Source organism: Myotis brandtii, unplaced genomic scaffold (assembly GCF_000412655.1).
Source record: "Myotis brandtii unplaced genomic scaffold, ASM41265v1 scaffold609, whole genome shotgun sequence".
Lineage (NCBI taxonomy): Eukaryota > Metazoa > Chordata > Mammalia > Chiroptera > Vespertilionidae > Myotis > Myotis brandtii.
In genome coordinates this window covers 781,452-797,909 of record NW_005370315.1, presented here as the reverse complement: position 1 = coordinate 797,909, position 16,458 = coordinate 781,452, and the positions used below count along the sequence as shown (strand labels likewise).

Sequence of the window (16,458 nt, the reverse complement as noted above, 5' to 3'; positions counted from 1 at the left end):
TAGGAGCTGTATCGGTGAAGAAATTGCTTCGGCATATGTCTGAGATTTTGTTGCCTTTGGATTCCTCTAGTATTTTTATGGTTTCCCGTCTTACATTTAAGTCCTTTATCCATTTTGAGTTTATTTTTGTGTATGGTGTGAGTTGGTGGTCTATTTTTATTTTTTTGCATGTATCTGTCCAAGTTCCCCAACACCATTTATTAAAGAGACTGTCTTGACTCCATTGTATGCTCTTGCCTTCTTTGTCAAATATTAATTGAACTAATGGCTTGGGTTGATTTCTGGGTTCTCTGTTATTTTTCATTGGTCTATATGTCTGTTCTTATTCAAGTACCAGGCAATTTTGAGAACAGTGGCTGTGTAATATAGCTTGGTATCTGGTATTGTGATCCCTCCAACTTTGTTCTTCTTTCTCAGGATTGCTGTGGCTATTAGGGGTCTTTTTTTATTCCATATAAATTTTTGGAGAGTTTGTTCTAGGTCTGTGAAATATTCCATTGGTATTTTAATGGGGGTTGCATTGAATCTATAGATTGCTTTGGGTAGTATGAACATTTTAATGATATTGATTTTACCAATCCATGAACATGGTATATTCTTCCACTTGTTTATATCTTCCTCTATCTCTTTTTCAATGTCCTATAGTTTTCCTAGTCTTTTACCTCTTTAATTAAGTTTATTCCTAGGTATCTTAATTTTTTTGTTGCAATGGATTTTTTAGTTTCTCTTTCTGTGAGATCATTATTGGTGTATAAAAATGCCATAGATTTCTGGGTGTTAATTTTGTATCCTGCTATGTTGCTCAAGAGGATTTTTCTTAATAGCTTACTTGTCCTAAGGTTTAGGTATTTTCTCTCATTCTCTCTCTCTCTCTCTCTAACATATATTTTTATTGATTTCAGAGAGGAAGAGAGAAGGAGAGAGAGAGAAACATCAATGATGAGTGAGAATCATTGATCAGCTGCCTCCTACATGCCCCCTCCTGGGGATCGAGCCTGCAACCTGACAGGGAATTGAACCATGACCTCCTGGGTCATAGGTTGATGCTCAACCACTAAGCCAGTTCGGGCCAGGCTAGGTATTTTCTTTATGATCATCATCAAGAAAGTGTCTCTGCATGGTCTTGCCTCATCCAGCAGAGTGTTCTTACTCATTCCTTAATATTTGTTAGCCTCTTAGAGGGATTGGGGGGTTGCAGGCTAGAGATGGGAGGAGTATTCTCTATTATTCTGGTACAGATTCAGTCTTAGTGTTACCGGGGAGATGATGAAACCTCGGGTCTTGTCTTCTTGAAGTAAATATTTCAATCCAGAGACAAAGTGTAGCAAAGTAAGTAAGAATTTACTGGCTGCAGCAAAAATATACTTAGGACAGTGAAACAAAGAAGGGCATAGAAGAAGCAATAGGAAAGCCTATGCTGGGATGCTTTGGCTCACTGAATAGTCAGAGAAAAGAGGGCTTGGTGACAGGGCTTGGCAGTTAGCCCTGGACGAACTGCTGCTGCCTATTGCTCCCGTGGTTGCAAGACTTGTGGGACCCTTAGAAGAAAGGAGGGCGAAGGGAATAGTGCATGTGTACTCCCCTGGAGGGGTGGGGGGAGGGGAGTGTGCTTTCTTCTGAGTAAGTCCATGTGCTTTACTTAAAGAAGACAGCACTGGGTCCTTCATTCTGAGCATACTTATCTCTCTCTTGCAGGTGGAAATCTTAGGGGAGGTCTCAGGGGAAGGTCTCAATAGAATATTCATCAGCTTTTCAGGTGTGCCCTGTCATGGTTCGGTATCCACTGATTGGTTGGTGCCACGGCAGGGGGTCATTAGTCAATGTAGCTGGTCCATAGCATCACTTGTCTGGTTTAGCTGCTTTTTTGGGTCTGGAGTTGAAATTCAACTGAGGCCTAGATGTTATCTTTAGGAAGGAAAAGGTTGGGGGCGGGGGGGCGAGGGCGGTATTCTAAACTTGCATGACCAGCAATATACTAGGGACTAGGGGAGGAAAGGTTACCCTGGGGATGAGGTTCTTTTTCCCCCCCAGTTTTGCTCCTTATTAGGCATCTAGGGCTTTCTGGTCTGGTGAGTTTCTGTACCTGGCCCATCATCCTTGCTCTGCTCATGTCTGTCTAACTGCCTATATAACATTGGGTGAGTGTTGTATTCCTGGGGCTCAGGATTGGACTTTTCATTGTCTCTCTCCCTCACAGCAGTGGGGAGATGTCTAGGATTCAGGTATTTTTCTGTTTCTCTTTCATGGTAGATTGTTTTTGTTTTCTTGTTTCCTTTCTATAATCTGTAGGTACATGGGTCTTCATATGTGTCCTAATGGTGACAGGTTTTCGACTTTTCCCCCATGCTTTAAGGCTTTAATTGTGTGGAAGACACAGAGAATGATCTGGGTGGGACTTTGTGCCTTTCCTGCTGGTTGCTGCTTCTCTTTCCTAGGCCTGCACTAGGAAAAAGGCACTCTTTAAACTCTTTCTCTGCCCCCAGTTTTTCTCTTGAGCACACAGTAAGGTCTGTGTAGAAAGCCTGTGAATGGGTATGAATTTATAGTGTTTCTGCAGTTCCCAGAGCTTATTTATCACACTAGCTCCCACTAAGACTTTAGCAAGTTGTTAAAATTTTACCTAGTTCTAGAACCAAGATGACGGCATAGGTAAATACCAGTTCTTACTGCCTCCCACAACCACATCAAAATTACAACTAAAATACAGAACAGCCATCATTCAGAACTGCCTGAAATCTGACTGAATGGAAGTCCTACAACTAGAGAAGTAAAGAAGAAAGCACATTGAGACTGGTAGGAAGGGCAAAGGCGTGGACTGGCTTGGTCCAACACCCATGTGTAGCATGTTTTTAATCAGGAGGGATATCTAGGCTTCAGAGGCCTCCAGTGGTGAGCAAGCCCCACACCAGACTCCTCAGCCTAGGGTTCCAGTGCTGGAAGAGAAGCCCTCCCGAAACTTCAGCTATAAAAACCAGCAGGGATTATGGCTGAGTGACAGGGAGACTGCTGGAGTCCCAGGCAATTTCTTTTAAAGGGAAGCACATGGACTTACTCAGACTCACTCCCTCTGAGCTGCAGTGCTTGAGGCAGTGGCTTGGGAGGATCCAGGGACATATGGAAGGAACTGGATTGTCTGGCATCAGATCAAGAACTTGGGGACAGCTTTCTCCCAGACAGGGGTCCTTGCAGGGGTCATTGTTCCTATGCTGAGACCTCCCCCTGACTGGCAGGCACCATATCCAAGTCTCCACCAACCTGGCTCACACTGTTTGCTCCACTATGGTGATTCCCTGAGATACCACCCCACTCAATTTGCAGCCCCACTCAAGCTGTTTGCAGCAGCTATTCCATATGAATAGCCTGTCCTGGCTCAGGCTTCAGATTTCCTAAAATATCACAAATAGGCATCAGCTGGCATTAGCGTGCCTCATACCTCTCAATAAGAGGCCCCAGGCCCAGTACTAGCAGCAGCCTGCCTTGCTTAACAGCTGGGTTCTCCTGGGCACTTCTAAGGCCAACACAAGTAGCAGGCATCTGCAGATCACTCTGTAGCTCCCGATAGGTGGCCCCAGGCAGGGCACAGGCAGTGGCTGACTTTGCACCTCCAAAAGGGCCCCAGAGCCAATGTACCCGGTGGACAGCTTCAGACCATGCCAGATTACAGCTTTACACATCCACAAGCAACACACTCAAGGGGCAAACTCAGTGAGCACCAAAGCCCCATTGAAGCAAGTCCTGCTCCATAGGGGTGTCTCCTGCATAGCAACTCTTCTGCTGTAGTTGCAGCTGGTCCTCACAGACAGTTGGCCTGGGGGTCAGTTCCTCCAATTGGCCTGAGGGTCAATTCCACCAACAGCAATCAAGGCTCAGCTACAATAAAACTGTGCACAAAGCTGACACTGGTGTGCACATAGAGTGCCCATCTCAGGTGACTGGGGAGGATGAGCCACTGGGTCCTACAGGACACCTGCTACAGAAGGCCACTCTTCCAGTTCCAGGAGACATAGCAGCTCTACCTAATACATAGAAACAGACATAGGGAAGCAGCCAAAATGTGGGGACAAAGAAACGTGTCACAAATGAAATAACAGAAGACATCTCCAGAAAAAGAACTAAATGAAATGGAAATAAGCAAACTACTAGATACAGAGTTCCAAACAATAGTTAATAAGGATGCTGAAGGATCTGAAGGAGAGCTTCAAGGATCGCAGTGAGAATTTCAAGGAAATTAGTGAGAACACCAAAGACATGAAAAAAGATCAGTCAGAAATGGAGGATACATGAATTGAAATGAAGAATAATTGATAGGGAATCAACAGTAGAGTAGAGGATGCAATTTGGAATATGAGGAAGCAAAAAATACCTAATCAGAAGAGCAAAAAGAAAAAAAATCCAAAAATATGAAGAGAGTGTAAGGAGCCTCTGGGACAACTTCAAGCATACTGTCACTCACATCATGGGGGTATCAGAAGGTCAAGCATACTGTCACTCACATCATGGGGGTATCAGAAGGAGAAGAGAGAGGGGAAGATATTGAAAACCTATTTGAAGAAATAATGACAGAAAACTTCCCCTACCTGGTGAAAGAAATAGACTTATAAGTATAGAAGCACAGAGAGTCCCATACAAGAGAAACCCAAAGAGGACCACATCAAGACACATCATATTTAAAATGCCAAAGGATAAAGACAAAGAGAGAATCTTAAAAGCAGCAAGAGAAAAGCAGTTAGTTACCTACAGAGAGTGCCCATAGAACTGTCAGCCAGTTTCTCAACAGAAACTTTGCAGCCCAAAAGGGAGTGGCAAGAAATATTCAAAGTGATGAATAGCAAGGACCTACAGCCAAGATCACCCTCCCTAGGAAAGCTATCATTTAGAATTGAAGGTGAGATAGATTTTCACAGACAAAAAAAAAAAGCTAATGGAGTTCATCACCACTAAACCAGTATCACATGAAATGTTGAACATTAATCTTTAAGAAGAAGAAGGAGAAGGAGAAGAAAAGATAAAAAATCAATAAATACATATCTATCAACAATTGAATCTAAAAATAATAAACGAACAGGGAATCTAGTGAACAAAATAAATTGATGAATAAAGTAGAACCAGAGGCATGGGAACATGGAATAAACTGACAAATCTCAGAGGGTAGGGTGATTGGAGGTCTGAATAAAGTAGAACCAGAGGCATGGAAACATGGAATAAACTGACAAATCTCAGAGGGTAGGATGATTGGAGGGCGAAAAGAGATTAACCAAAAAACATATGCATATATGCAGTACCTATGAGCACAAACAGTAGGGTAGTAAAGGCTTGTGACCCAGCGTGAACCAAGTGGATGGGGGGCAATGGGAGAAAAAAGGGCAACATCTGTAATAGTCTCAACAATAAAGATAAAAACATTTTTTTAAGCTAAATTCTTCTTACCAAATTGTATAGTCTGTAGTGTTTGCCTTGGGTAAGTGAGTACTCTCATCCTGTCCCTCCTTGGAAGCACCTGTCTTTCTTTAGGTTTCTAATTAGTTGCTCTGCCAAGACAAGTTGTGATTATGTAGATAATTGGGCTCTTGATGTTGTAAGGGCGGGGACAGTGCTCTTTCCAGTTTTCTACAGACTTGCCAGACTGATCCCAAGCTTTTACCTTTGCAAATAATTCTTCCATGAGTATCCTCGGGCATACATCCTTGTACCTTTATGTAATTAAGTCTTTAGGATATTCTTAGATTATTTCTCTCAGAGGTTATGCAAATGTACTTCTTACTGTTTGATCAGATTCTCTTCCAAAGATTTTTGTCAATTTCTACTTCTACCAACTGAAAAAACAGGTTTATGCTTGAGATTTCTTTTCAATTGGAGAATTCATAAATTAAATCTTATACATAGTTTTAAATAGTATTATCCCAATTTTTACTAAAGTTGAGTATCTCTCCATATGGTATATCTTAATTATTTTATTGGGTTCTTTGTCTTTTTCTGTTTTATGAGTTCCATATTTGAGCTACTAAGAGTTTACATTATAAAGTTAGTGTTAATCTGATATCTCTGCTTTAAGAAAACATTATATTTTAATTGTGTTTATTTGCAATCTGAAAAAGACTTACTACAGTTTTACGGAAGAGCCTTATACCAATATTTTCTGTTTCTTTTTTTTTTAACATAAATTAATACAGTGCTTTAAACTTTTATTTCTGTTCTGTAAATAAAGGCTTTTTGTTGTTGTTGTTGTTGTTAATCCTCACCCGATGATATTTTTGCACTGATTTTTAGAGAGATTAGAAGGGAGAGGGAGAGACAGAGAGAAAGAAACATTGATGGGAGAGAGATACATCGATTGGTTGCCTCCTGCACATGCCTGGACCAGGCCAGGGATTGAGCCTGCAACTAAGGTATGTGTACTTGACCGAATCAAACTGGCGACCTTTCAGTTTGGGCTCTATCCATTGAGCAAAACTGGCTAGGGCTAAAGGATTTTTTTAAAATATTTAAAGTGAATTGGTGACTGAATACAGGAAAATAATTGACCTACAACAATTTGTTGAATTGAGAAAAAAATTCAGAAAAAGAGGAAAATAAGAATTATATTGTATCTGAAAAAAGTAATTAGTTTTTTATGGGTAATTTGAAAGAGATCTACTTTTAAATTAATATTTAATTTTACATTGTAGTTTCTGAGCATTTGCACGTTCATTTTAGTTTGACTTTGTTATTGCCTTAAATTTACTTAATTCAAAATGATTATATAAAAATATTTTCTCTTGGGGGGAATTAGACTATTATAATGAAAAAATATAATAGCATTAGATGTGGCTAAATGGAACAACATGTTGTCAAAGGAAAATTATTTTCTCCATTCACATTCATCCTTTCAAAGCCCCTAAGTGGTATTTGAGTTATTGTTATATTTTACTTTATTAAATGAGGAAGACTGCATTCGGATTGTGAACTAATATTTTTAGGAATCAAACAATTTTGTAAACATTAATTCAACAAATATGTGTTGAGTGACTTCTGTGGAAAACACAATGATGGTAGAGACATGTAGAGAGCTTGCATCGTAGTGTGGTAGGCAATTGACCTAGTAATTAAGAAAAAGAATGTTAGGTATTATGCAAGAGAATAACAGAAGAGTCTCTATCAAATGTCAAAGTTAGCTGTTGACTTAAGAGTATCTCTCTATTATCAAACTACCCAACTCCCCTATGCATAGAAATCATATTTTTCCTTTCTATTGCTCTAACCTCACCTCTTTGTGGATGGGAAGTGGTGATGTTGTAATGACAGCTATACCCAAATTTTCCCTCAGATATATTACAATAAAGTTGTTGAATTTCCTTCTAAATGTGTACTTTAAAACATGACCACTCTGAGATTTGAGCATTGGTGAATATGCAAAGCAGAAGGAAGAGCTGTTAAAGAGCAAGCAGGGAAAATTCATGATAATCCTAAATGCCACGGCCCAGAATTCCACTCTGGGGAGAACAGAAAGATGGGGTTTTGTTTATGTGTTTCTTGCCTGCATTAATTTTTCTCTGTGTTTTGTTTTGCCTAGGTTATATAGGTCATTGAGCAGGAAGAACTAAAATCTCTAGTATTACACAAAAATGGCTTTGAATAGTAATGAGATTATAATAATTCCTTCTGCTGTACTTTGATCCTAATTTTTGTTTGTTTGTTTAAACAGATAATATATCAAACCCTGATGCTTGGCATGTAAATGTGGTTTTGAATATTCGTCCATCCACGGGCACTGGCGTTATGTTTGCCTTGGTTTCAGGTGACACGGTGCCCTTTGCCTTGTCCCTGGTGGACTCCTCCTCTGAGAAGCTTCAGGTAACTTTATTCTAACCCTTTATGATCTGTGTTTTTTGTTTTTCTTTTTAAATATATTTTTATTGATTTCAGAGAGGAAGGGAGAGGGAGCGAGAGATAGAAACATCAGTAAATAGAGAGAATCATGGATCTGTTGCCTCCTGCATGCCCCACACTGGGGAATGAGCCTGCAACCTGGGCATGTGCCCTGACCAGGAATCAAACCCTGTCCTCCTGGTTCATAGGTCAACGTTCAACCACTGAGCCATGCCGGCCAGGCTATGATCCTTGCTTTTTATTTAAATCTGTAAAATGAATATAATAGCAGTCTTTACCTCAAAATGCTATTCTAATGATTAAATGAGATAACTGATGTGAAGTATTTGGTACAATCTCTAGCACATCATTAAGGACTCAATAGATATCCATTATTGTTACTTTTTTGCTGGCTTATTTCTGAGGTCTGAACCCAGAAGTAAGGGTGAGAAATTGAAAAGCTTTATTGCATCTGTAGCTACGATTAAGCAGACTCACACACAGGCTGCTTGGAGCCTTTCCAGAGTACATAGGGATCCACCCTTATTCAGAATTTTGGAGGAATCATGGGAATTAGTCTGTACTGGCACAATAGAAGTGAGTCTGACTACAATCTGCTCTCAGCTATTCAGTGCCTAATTATAATGCTTGTGTTTTCTGGCACACGTAATCTTTTCTCCCACGAGTAAATTAGGAAAGACTAGAGAAAACTAAAAGCAGTTCACGTGGCTTCTTGCTGGCAACTCTGGTTTAAAATTAGGAGGCAGAACAGGAAAAACGCTGCTTCAAAGGAAACGTGAGACTTATCAGAAGATCTGTATTATTCCACTTTCTATTAGAGGCTGATAGCTCTGTTCTCATGTTACCCACTGTGGATTCCAACAAGCTACAGCAAGAAGCTTACATTTGTGCCAAGGTTGGCGTGGATGCTCTCTGGAGCTTTTAGAAAGAGATATGTAATTGAATAATGTCTGTAGTAATAAAAAGGTGTTGTTTGCAACTTAAAAGATGACCTGGAGGAGTTTCTGGTAGTTAACTGTAAGCAACCTGAAAAGATCCTGCTGAGTTTTTATCTCTAATCTACCACCACAGGAGCTTACCATACTGGGATCGCAGCTTTTTGTTAGCTTGGTTTTTTGTTTGTTTGTTTGTTTGTTTGTTTTTAATAAACAAAATGGAATTCCTATCTTTAACATTACGTTCATGCAGTGGAGGTTAACTCCTGCTGGCCATGCCTTTGATATTTATGTCATCTCTTTGCCATTTGTCTCCATGGCTCCCTGTTTTGGCATGTCAGATTGCTTTCTCAGGATCTGTGTACTTTGTTTTATAATATTATTCCACACACTACTGATCATTCTGGAACATCTTTTCAGCTGACCATCTTTAAGTCTAAACGAGTTCAAGGATCTGGAACATGTAACACAGTAACAGATCTTCTCGAGTAACCTGTATTTGAGATGTATAGACTTAACATAAGCATCTTGGATTCCTGAGTAGGCACTTCAGACTCTCTCTGCCATCTGGGAAGCATGCATCTAGCACTGCATCTCCCTAGTTTTGATTTTATTTTCTCTCTTCACATTAACATTTCCTCTGTACCCAAATAAGCTATATGCATAAATCACACTCAACAAGTTGAGTACTTTTGTGTATCAGTAGTTTGAAAAGTTCAGCAAAATAAATACATATTTTTCCTTTTGAGAATCATCTGTTAAATACTCTGTAACTTACTGCTGGTGATCCCTGTTGTTTCTCTCTCCTGGTTTACTCATTTACTTTCCCCCAAGTCTATAAGATTGCTTAGGTGATACAAAAATCTCTTCAGTCTTACTAAAGCACTTTAAATTTTCCAAGTCTTTTTTCCTAACAAATAGTGTATATATATATGCAAGTCTTGAAGTGAGGAAGGTTCATAAATAGAAAAACATTGCTTAAGACACTACTTTAGGTTCTTGTTGTTGGTATCACAACTCTGATGGTTTATTGAATTTTCAGAAATCACCATACATTTACATCTTAGCTAAACCTTAAGTTTATAAAACTAATGTATATTCTAAAATTATGATTATTACTAGAGGCCCGTTGCACGAAATTCTTGCATGGGTAGGGTCCCTAGGCCTGGCCAGCGGTCAGGGCTGATTGGGGCCTTCCTTCCCCAGCTGCCAGCAGGGTCTTCCTTCATTCCGTACCACCCCCTGATGGTCAGCGATCGAACTCCTGTTCTCCCAGTCAAACTCCCGAGGGGACACTTTGCATATTAGCCTTTTATATATAGAGATAATAATTAGTAATGTTTTCATTTAAATTTGGAGGCTCTATCATACATTTTTTTTCTCATTGAAATTCAGTTTTTGAGTTTCAAAAACCCTAAATCACTCTTAAGTAGTATTACCATCAGTACTTGCTTATACTGAGTCTGCCTGTTCTTTAGGATATCCTGGTATCTGTTGAAAATACGGTAATATACCGGATAGAGGCCTTAAGTCTGTGTTCCAGTCAACAATCTCATCTGGAATTCAGAATCAACAGAACAAATCTGGAGCTGGTGACTCCACTTAAATATGACATCATCTACTCTGAAGATCTTCAAAGAGAATTTGGCATCTTGGACAAAGCAATGAAAGGAAAAGTAGCCACTTACCTGGGTGGCCTTCCAGGTATCTGCTTTTTCTTCAGTTTTAAAAAGTGTATTTTTAATCACAGTGATAGTTGTTAGGGTCACCAAAGGAGGAACGCATGAGGCCAAAGTGGTGAGGGATTATGAATTTATTAGGTCGTCTGGATAACAGATGGGCTGAGCCCCAAAATGATGCCAGCACCCAAATACAGGGAGTCAGAGATTTTAAAAGACTCTAGGCGGGGTTTTTTCCTGGGCAGAGTATTCTCTGTGCAGGTCCAGATCCTGGGAAAGTCCAGAGGGGAGAGATAATGGCCTTAGCAAGTGGAATGTGGTCTAAGGGGAAGGGAATGTGCATTCTGAAGTGGCCTAAAGGTCAGTTCCCAGGAGAGGGGTAGTGATTCAATTATTTGATCAAACCTAACAATAGTATTTTAAATAAGTAATTTTAGTAAAGGACATCAGAGGGGAAAACAGAATTCCTGTATCCATTATTCTTTTCCTCATGGTTTGAATTGACATTTTATTGTACATTTTTGTTTATTTTTTTAAATGTGAACTGAAACTAACCACATTTTGCCTCATTTGGCTATCCTAGCGAGAAAGAATTTATTATTTCATTTCATCCTCATAATAGTCTTGTGAATTCAATATTTATTCTTCAATTCATCCATTCTTCACCCAGTATTACTTAAGAATCTACATCCTAGGCACTAGGAATACAGTAATAAACAGATATGATCCCTGCTATTAAGGGTTTTACAATCTAGTGGCAGAGGCAGACATTAAGATTTTAAAAGATAAAATTGTCCTAACTTCAGTCTCCTTCCATTACCATTTATTTCCCCTTTACCCTCTTCTACCTCTCCCCACCCAAGATATAAATCTGGTATTTGAAGGATTAAAAGAATTTAATCAGGTGGTGGGGGTGGGGATTAGCATTAATAATGCAAATAAAATGGTCTATGTGCTGGAAAAATGGGAAGGGGTTGACATGCTTGAGGAATATAAAGATCAGTATGGTGAAAGCATACTGAGCAGGGGGATGGCAGTGCAGGAAGAGGCTCTGAACTGGGTGGGGGTAGTGGGGAATTAGGAGGTTTGTAGTCCTGGGACAGGGTCCTGAGTCTAATTTTAAGAGCTATGAAAATCATTGCAAAGTTTTAGACAAGCAAGTTGTATATCATCAATATAGCACCCTGTATAATGAATGGAGATGGACAGATGGGAGGCAAAAATGGACAAGATGAGTTGGGGGCTCCTGAAGTAGTCTAGATGAAGGCGCAGTATTAATAACAGCAGCAACAACCGTACTACCTGTTCATAGTTCTTCAAATGTATCCACTCACTGAATTTTCAAAATAGTTTTGTGAAGTAGGTACTGTTATTACCCCATTTTACAGATGAGGATGCTGTTGAACCACGGTGATTGCAGTGGAGATGGTATACAGTGGTTAGATTGGGGATGTGTAAGAGAAATGAAACTAACAGGATTTAATGATTACTGGGGTAGGATCTCCTAGGCATCCGGCATGAGCAGTAGCATGGGTGAGGATTTCACACCAAGATGGAGAAAACTGGAGGCAAAGCAGGTTCATCTTTAACTTAATATTAGAAAATACGAAATTGGCATAAATATTTTACTTTAAATGGCAAAAAAAAAAAATTTGAGGCAGAAAGTTTTTTAAAAGAATTTTCAAATACCTTTGCAGGTTACTCTTATGGGGAGAATTCTGAGTTTGATGTCTGACTTTAATAACCTTCATTCCATTACTTTAACTGATCAGAATCTTCATTTCCCATATATGGAATTTATATCTGGGTTTTGGAGGAATAGAAATAAATAGGCTCTAACAGTTATAGATAAATAGACAGATAAAGATAGTTATGTAAAGTTGGTTGATTATTAGGAAGTTAGTTAAGTTAGCATGGTTAATTATTAGGAATTATAATTAGAGTTCAAATGAGTAAATTCTACATTGAAACCCACTATTACCTCATTCACAAATTATTTGAATGCAGTTTTCAAAAGAAGTGAAATTATGAAAACTTCAGTGGTTCCAGGACTTTGGCAACAGCACTGAAGACTGACTTCAGGCGAGATGGGTTTAAAAAAAGAGGAAAAATTAAGGGGAACTGAAAATTGAGATATTAAGAGTGTATGTAAACTGTGGGATGGGTAAATTATAATTGTTATGCAAAATAGGCATATTAAATTGCATGTTATGAATTAAAAATCAGGGAAAATTGATCATTCTGAGGTATTTTTATAATAGTGGCATAATCCATAGTGCTCAACCACAATTAAAAGGGTTTCTTAATAAATATAAGCCCACAGAAAAGTGTATTGTCAAGTTAGAGTAGAAAATTTAAAATATATATATGTATATGTATATATACATATATATGTGTGTATGTATGTGTATATATATGTGTGTGTGTATATATATATTTGCTTAAGGTACTGAGGAAGAAGAGTAAGGACTGAGAATATCTATTGGGAATTAAGATTCATGGAGTGGAGATGCCAAAAAAAAAAAAAAAAAAAAAAGAGAGAGAAAACAATAGAGAGATAGATGTTTTTACGGTGAACTGTAGTTCTTAGGAATCCAAGGATGTTACCTATGTATTAAATTTGATAAAGAGAGTGAAAGTATAGAAAGCCCCAGAGGCCATAAACTATTCACTGAAGCATCATTAAAATTGTTATTTTTTAGAACCAAACATTACATAAAAGTGAATTCCCTATCATGATCTGCCAATGTGTGCTCAGCAAGAAACTATTTCTTTGGAAAATAAAGAAATTTGCTTTAATTCCAGTAATAATAAAAGAAACATATTTATCATGGCATTTAAAAAAGATTTCTAAGTAACTATAATTTAGAGTTGAAAAAGTGATTTAACAGTACTTAAACTGTTGCTCAGATTTAAAGAGACAATAATGAAGTTCCACATTATAAGTAAGAATGTGCTCATTTCTCCCAAGTGTGTTTATCTTAGGTTTGGGTGGAACTGATTGTGTTTATGAAATGAAAGGTACTCATGTATGCTGAGTTCAGTGCTACGCACAGTGCCTTATATACATAGACTCTCTTATATAAACTTATTAAATAGAATTACATTATTAACTTTTCCCTTAGGGGTAGAATTTGGTTGGAAATGGGAAGTTTGAGTGATTCCTCTAAGTGTAAGCAAATAAGATGGTAAAAATCTTGGGATAATTTTTTTAATATTCTCTTTTACAGTTGTTCCATTCAGTGCAACGCCAGTGACTGCCTTTTTTAATGGCTGCATGGAAGTGAATGTGAATGGTGTACAGCTGGATCTGGATGAAGCCGTTTCTAAACACAATGATATTAGAGCTCACACATGTCCATCAGTTTTGGAAAACAAAAAGAGCCCTTAAGTCATCTTTTGTCTGCTGATAACATCTTTTTCCTGGGTGTAGTTATACTTACATTTCAATAATAGTTGAAGGGTTTTACTTATGATGGGCAGACCTTAATTATGTTATGGTACTTTGTTTGACCTTCTTGGAATTTTAAAAAGGTCCTTTTTTGAGAAAACAAGATTCTCTTGTGATATAAATCACATTAAAAAGTTCTTACCTCTGTTGCTGCCTAGAAATTAAATAATGAAAAAACATAAGAAAGTTAATTTGAATTTTTGCTACAAATGACATTTCTTCATTTTTATGTTTGTAAAGGTAAATTTTAATTGTGTCACCATGAACTAGTGTCTAAATATCTAGTTTTCTTGGAAGGCAAGGAAGTAAACCTAAACAAATGTTCATGAGACTAAGTACTATTGATCATAGCAGATACTATTTTGTTTTTGTTTCTTCCTAATGAAAGCAGAAGAGACAGTGGCCTATTAATTTGAATTGAGTGGGAGGCCTTACAGCTTTATTCCAAAACAACTCCTCAGGGGCACCAGCTTCGGCTTCACCTTTCTTTCACTGGCTTCACATTTGAACCAGTAGTTTTACTGAATTAGAGAACAAGTGGACACATTTTCAGACAGCAGCACATGAATCTTATCAGTTACTTATTGGATTCCACGAGGATGAGCTACCAGATTGTGCTGGGATGGGTGTGGAAACTGGGAGTGGGTACATTCCTTAAATTTGACTGTGCTGGTCACACAAGCTCCAGATTAGAAAAAGTAGAACTTAATGATGGAAAGAATGAATGATTCCAACTTTAATTACCGGAATTAGTTGCCAGAATGTGATTGTTTATTGAAGGATAAAGGGAACTATGAAAACTAAAATAGATTTTAATGAAAGAGTAACAACAGAGGGACATAGTTAATATTGTGTCTTTGGAGAAAGTAGTTCTATCACTCCTAAACCTGTGATTCACATTAAGAATGTATCTTATGTTTCATTGACAGTTTTAGAGAATAAACTATTTTTTCCCACTAGAGGTATTTTATATCATGTAAAACATAATAAATTGCTGTATATTTTTAAAATTTATATGAATGATATCTATATTCTATCAACTCTTTGAACAGAATATAAAATTATAGACCTGGCCAGGTAGCTCAGTTGGTTAGAACATTGTCCTGATACTCTAAGGTTGTGGGATTGATCCCTGGTCAGGGCACAATACACCAGTCAACCAATGAATGCATAAACATGTGGAACAACAAGTCTCTCTTTTTCTCTCAACAATCAATAAATTTTTAAAAATTGCTTAAACAATATAAAATTACATAGTATGCATGTAACTCTTCATGCAGCACAGTAGTTCTTTAGTTCAAAGATAGATAAAGCTCAAATATCTGATGAATAGTTATGGCTGCTTTGTACACACTGGAGCTGAGAAAGGAAGAAAAGCAAAAGTCACATGTATTAAGTATTTGCCAGAAATTGTGCTAGACCATCTTAATGGATGTAATTTTTCTCCCAATTACTACCATGTACTGTGGGGAATAAATTTCAGCAAGCAACTACTGATGATTACTTTGGTGTAAAAAACTAAGGAAGTGGAGTGGTGGCCTGTGTGGCTCAGTTGGTTGGAGCGTCCTCCCAGGGGCGCACACCGGAGGCAACCGGTGGATGTTTCTCTCTTCCTATCCCTCTCTTTAAAATTAGTAAAACATATCCTTGGGTGAGGATTTAAAAACAAATAAGTAGAAAAACTGAAAGTATATGAAGAGAAAAAAAGAATGGAAGAAAGGGAAAAATGAATTTTTTTTGAGAGGGGAGCTCTCTGATTCTCATTTAACTATGCCCCACTACACTGAACTATACAGATCAATTCCACATTTGTCATTAGAAATAGAACCTTCCAACGTGCAGTAATCTTCTTAGAGGCTCCATGTACTTATTTATAAATTTCATCTATCTTTGAGATGGACTCACATGTGTCTTAGAGAGAGAAGGTGTCTAGACCTCAGGCTAAGAATCTTTCATTTGACCTTTGATCTTGATGTTTGCCAAGAAACACAGATTCCTGGTTTTAAAGAGAACTGTGGTACTGAACATTATGCAAGACAGGTTGTAGATTGCCAGCTTGCTGATTTAATACATTGGAAAGTATAGATCTGCCGCAGCATGCCCAGGTGCAGTGTTCCTGAAAGCATTTGTGACTCATCCGAAGGGGGGCATTTAGATACAGCAGGTGTGATGACTAACAAGGATGAGATTTCATATCTGCGGGAAGGCATGGCCAGAAAGCCCAGGAGGACCCTGATAGAATTCTTGGTTCAGTTCAGGGAAGACGGTGCTTAGTTCAGACACTCTAGAATTCCTTCATTCTGTCTTAAATGGGTAGTTGAGCTTCAAAATATTTTGCAATGGATATGAAAATCTGTTAAAGGAAACAAAAGATAGTATTTCAAATATAGGAAAAAAATGAAATTTGTATGCCTTGATTTGTTTTTTTCATTTTTATGCAGAGATTAAAAAATATAAAGCTATATGTTGCTTAGCAAAGATTTTTAAGATACCCTATATGTAGGATGATTGATTAAAAAAACAAACG

General features: G+C 38.1%; 1 protein-coding gene across 1 annotated transcript in view; it reads left to right on the top strand.

Annotated features, from left to right (window-relative positions):
* PROS1 (protein S (alpha)) overlaps nt 1–14,945 on the top strand; it is an 85,536-nt gene extending 70,591 nt beyond the window's left edge. Inside the window, exons 13-15 of the mRNA XM_005879732.2 lie at nt 7,682–7,830; nt 10,280–10,505; nt 13,711–14,945. Of these exons, the coding sequence (XP_005879794.1) occupies nt 7,682–7,830; nt 10,280–10,505; nt 13,711–13,871 (536 nt within the window). The 3' untranslated portion in view covers nt 13,872–14,945. The remainder of the gene's footprint in view (nt 1–7,681; nt 7,831–10,279; nt 10,506–13,710) is intronic.
* Nucleotides 14,946–16,458: the final 1,513 nt, after the last annotated feature.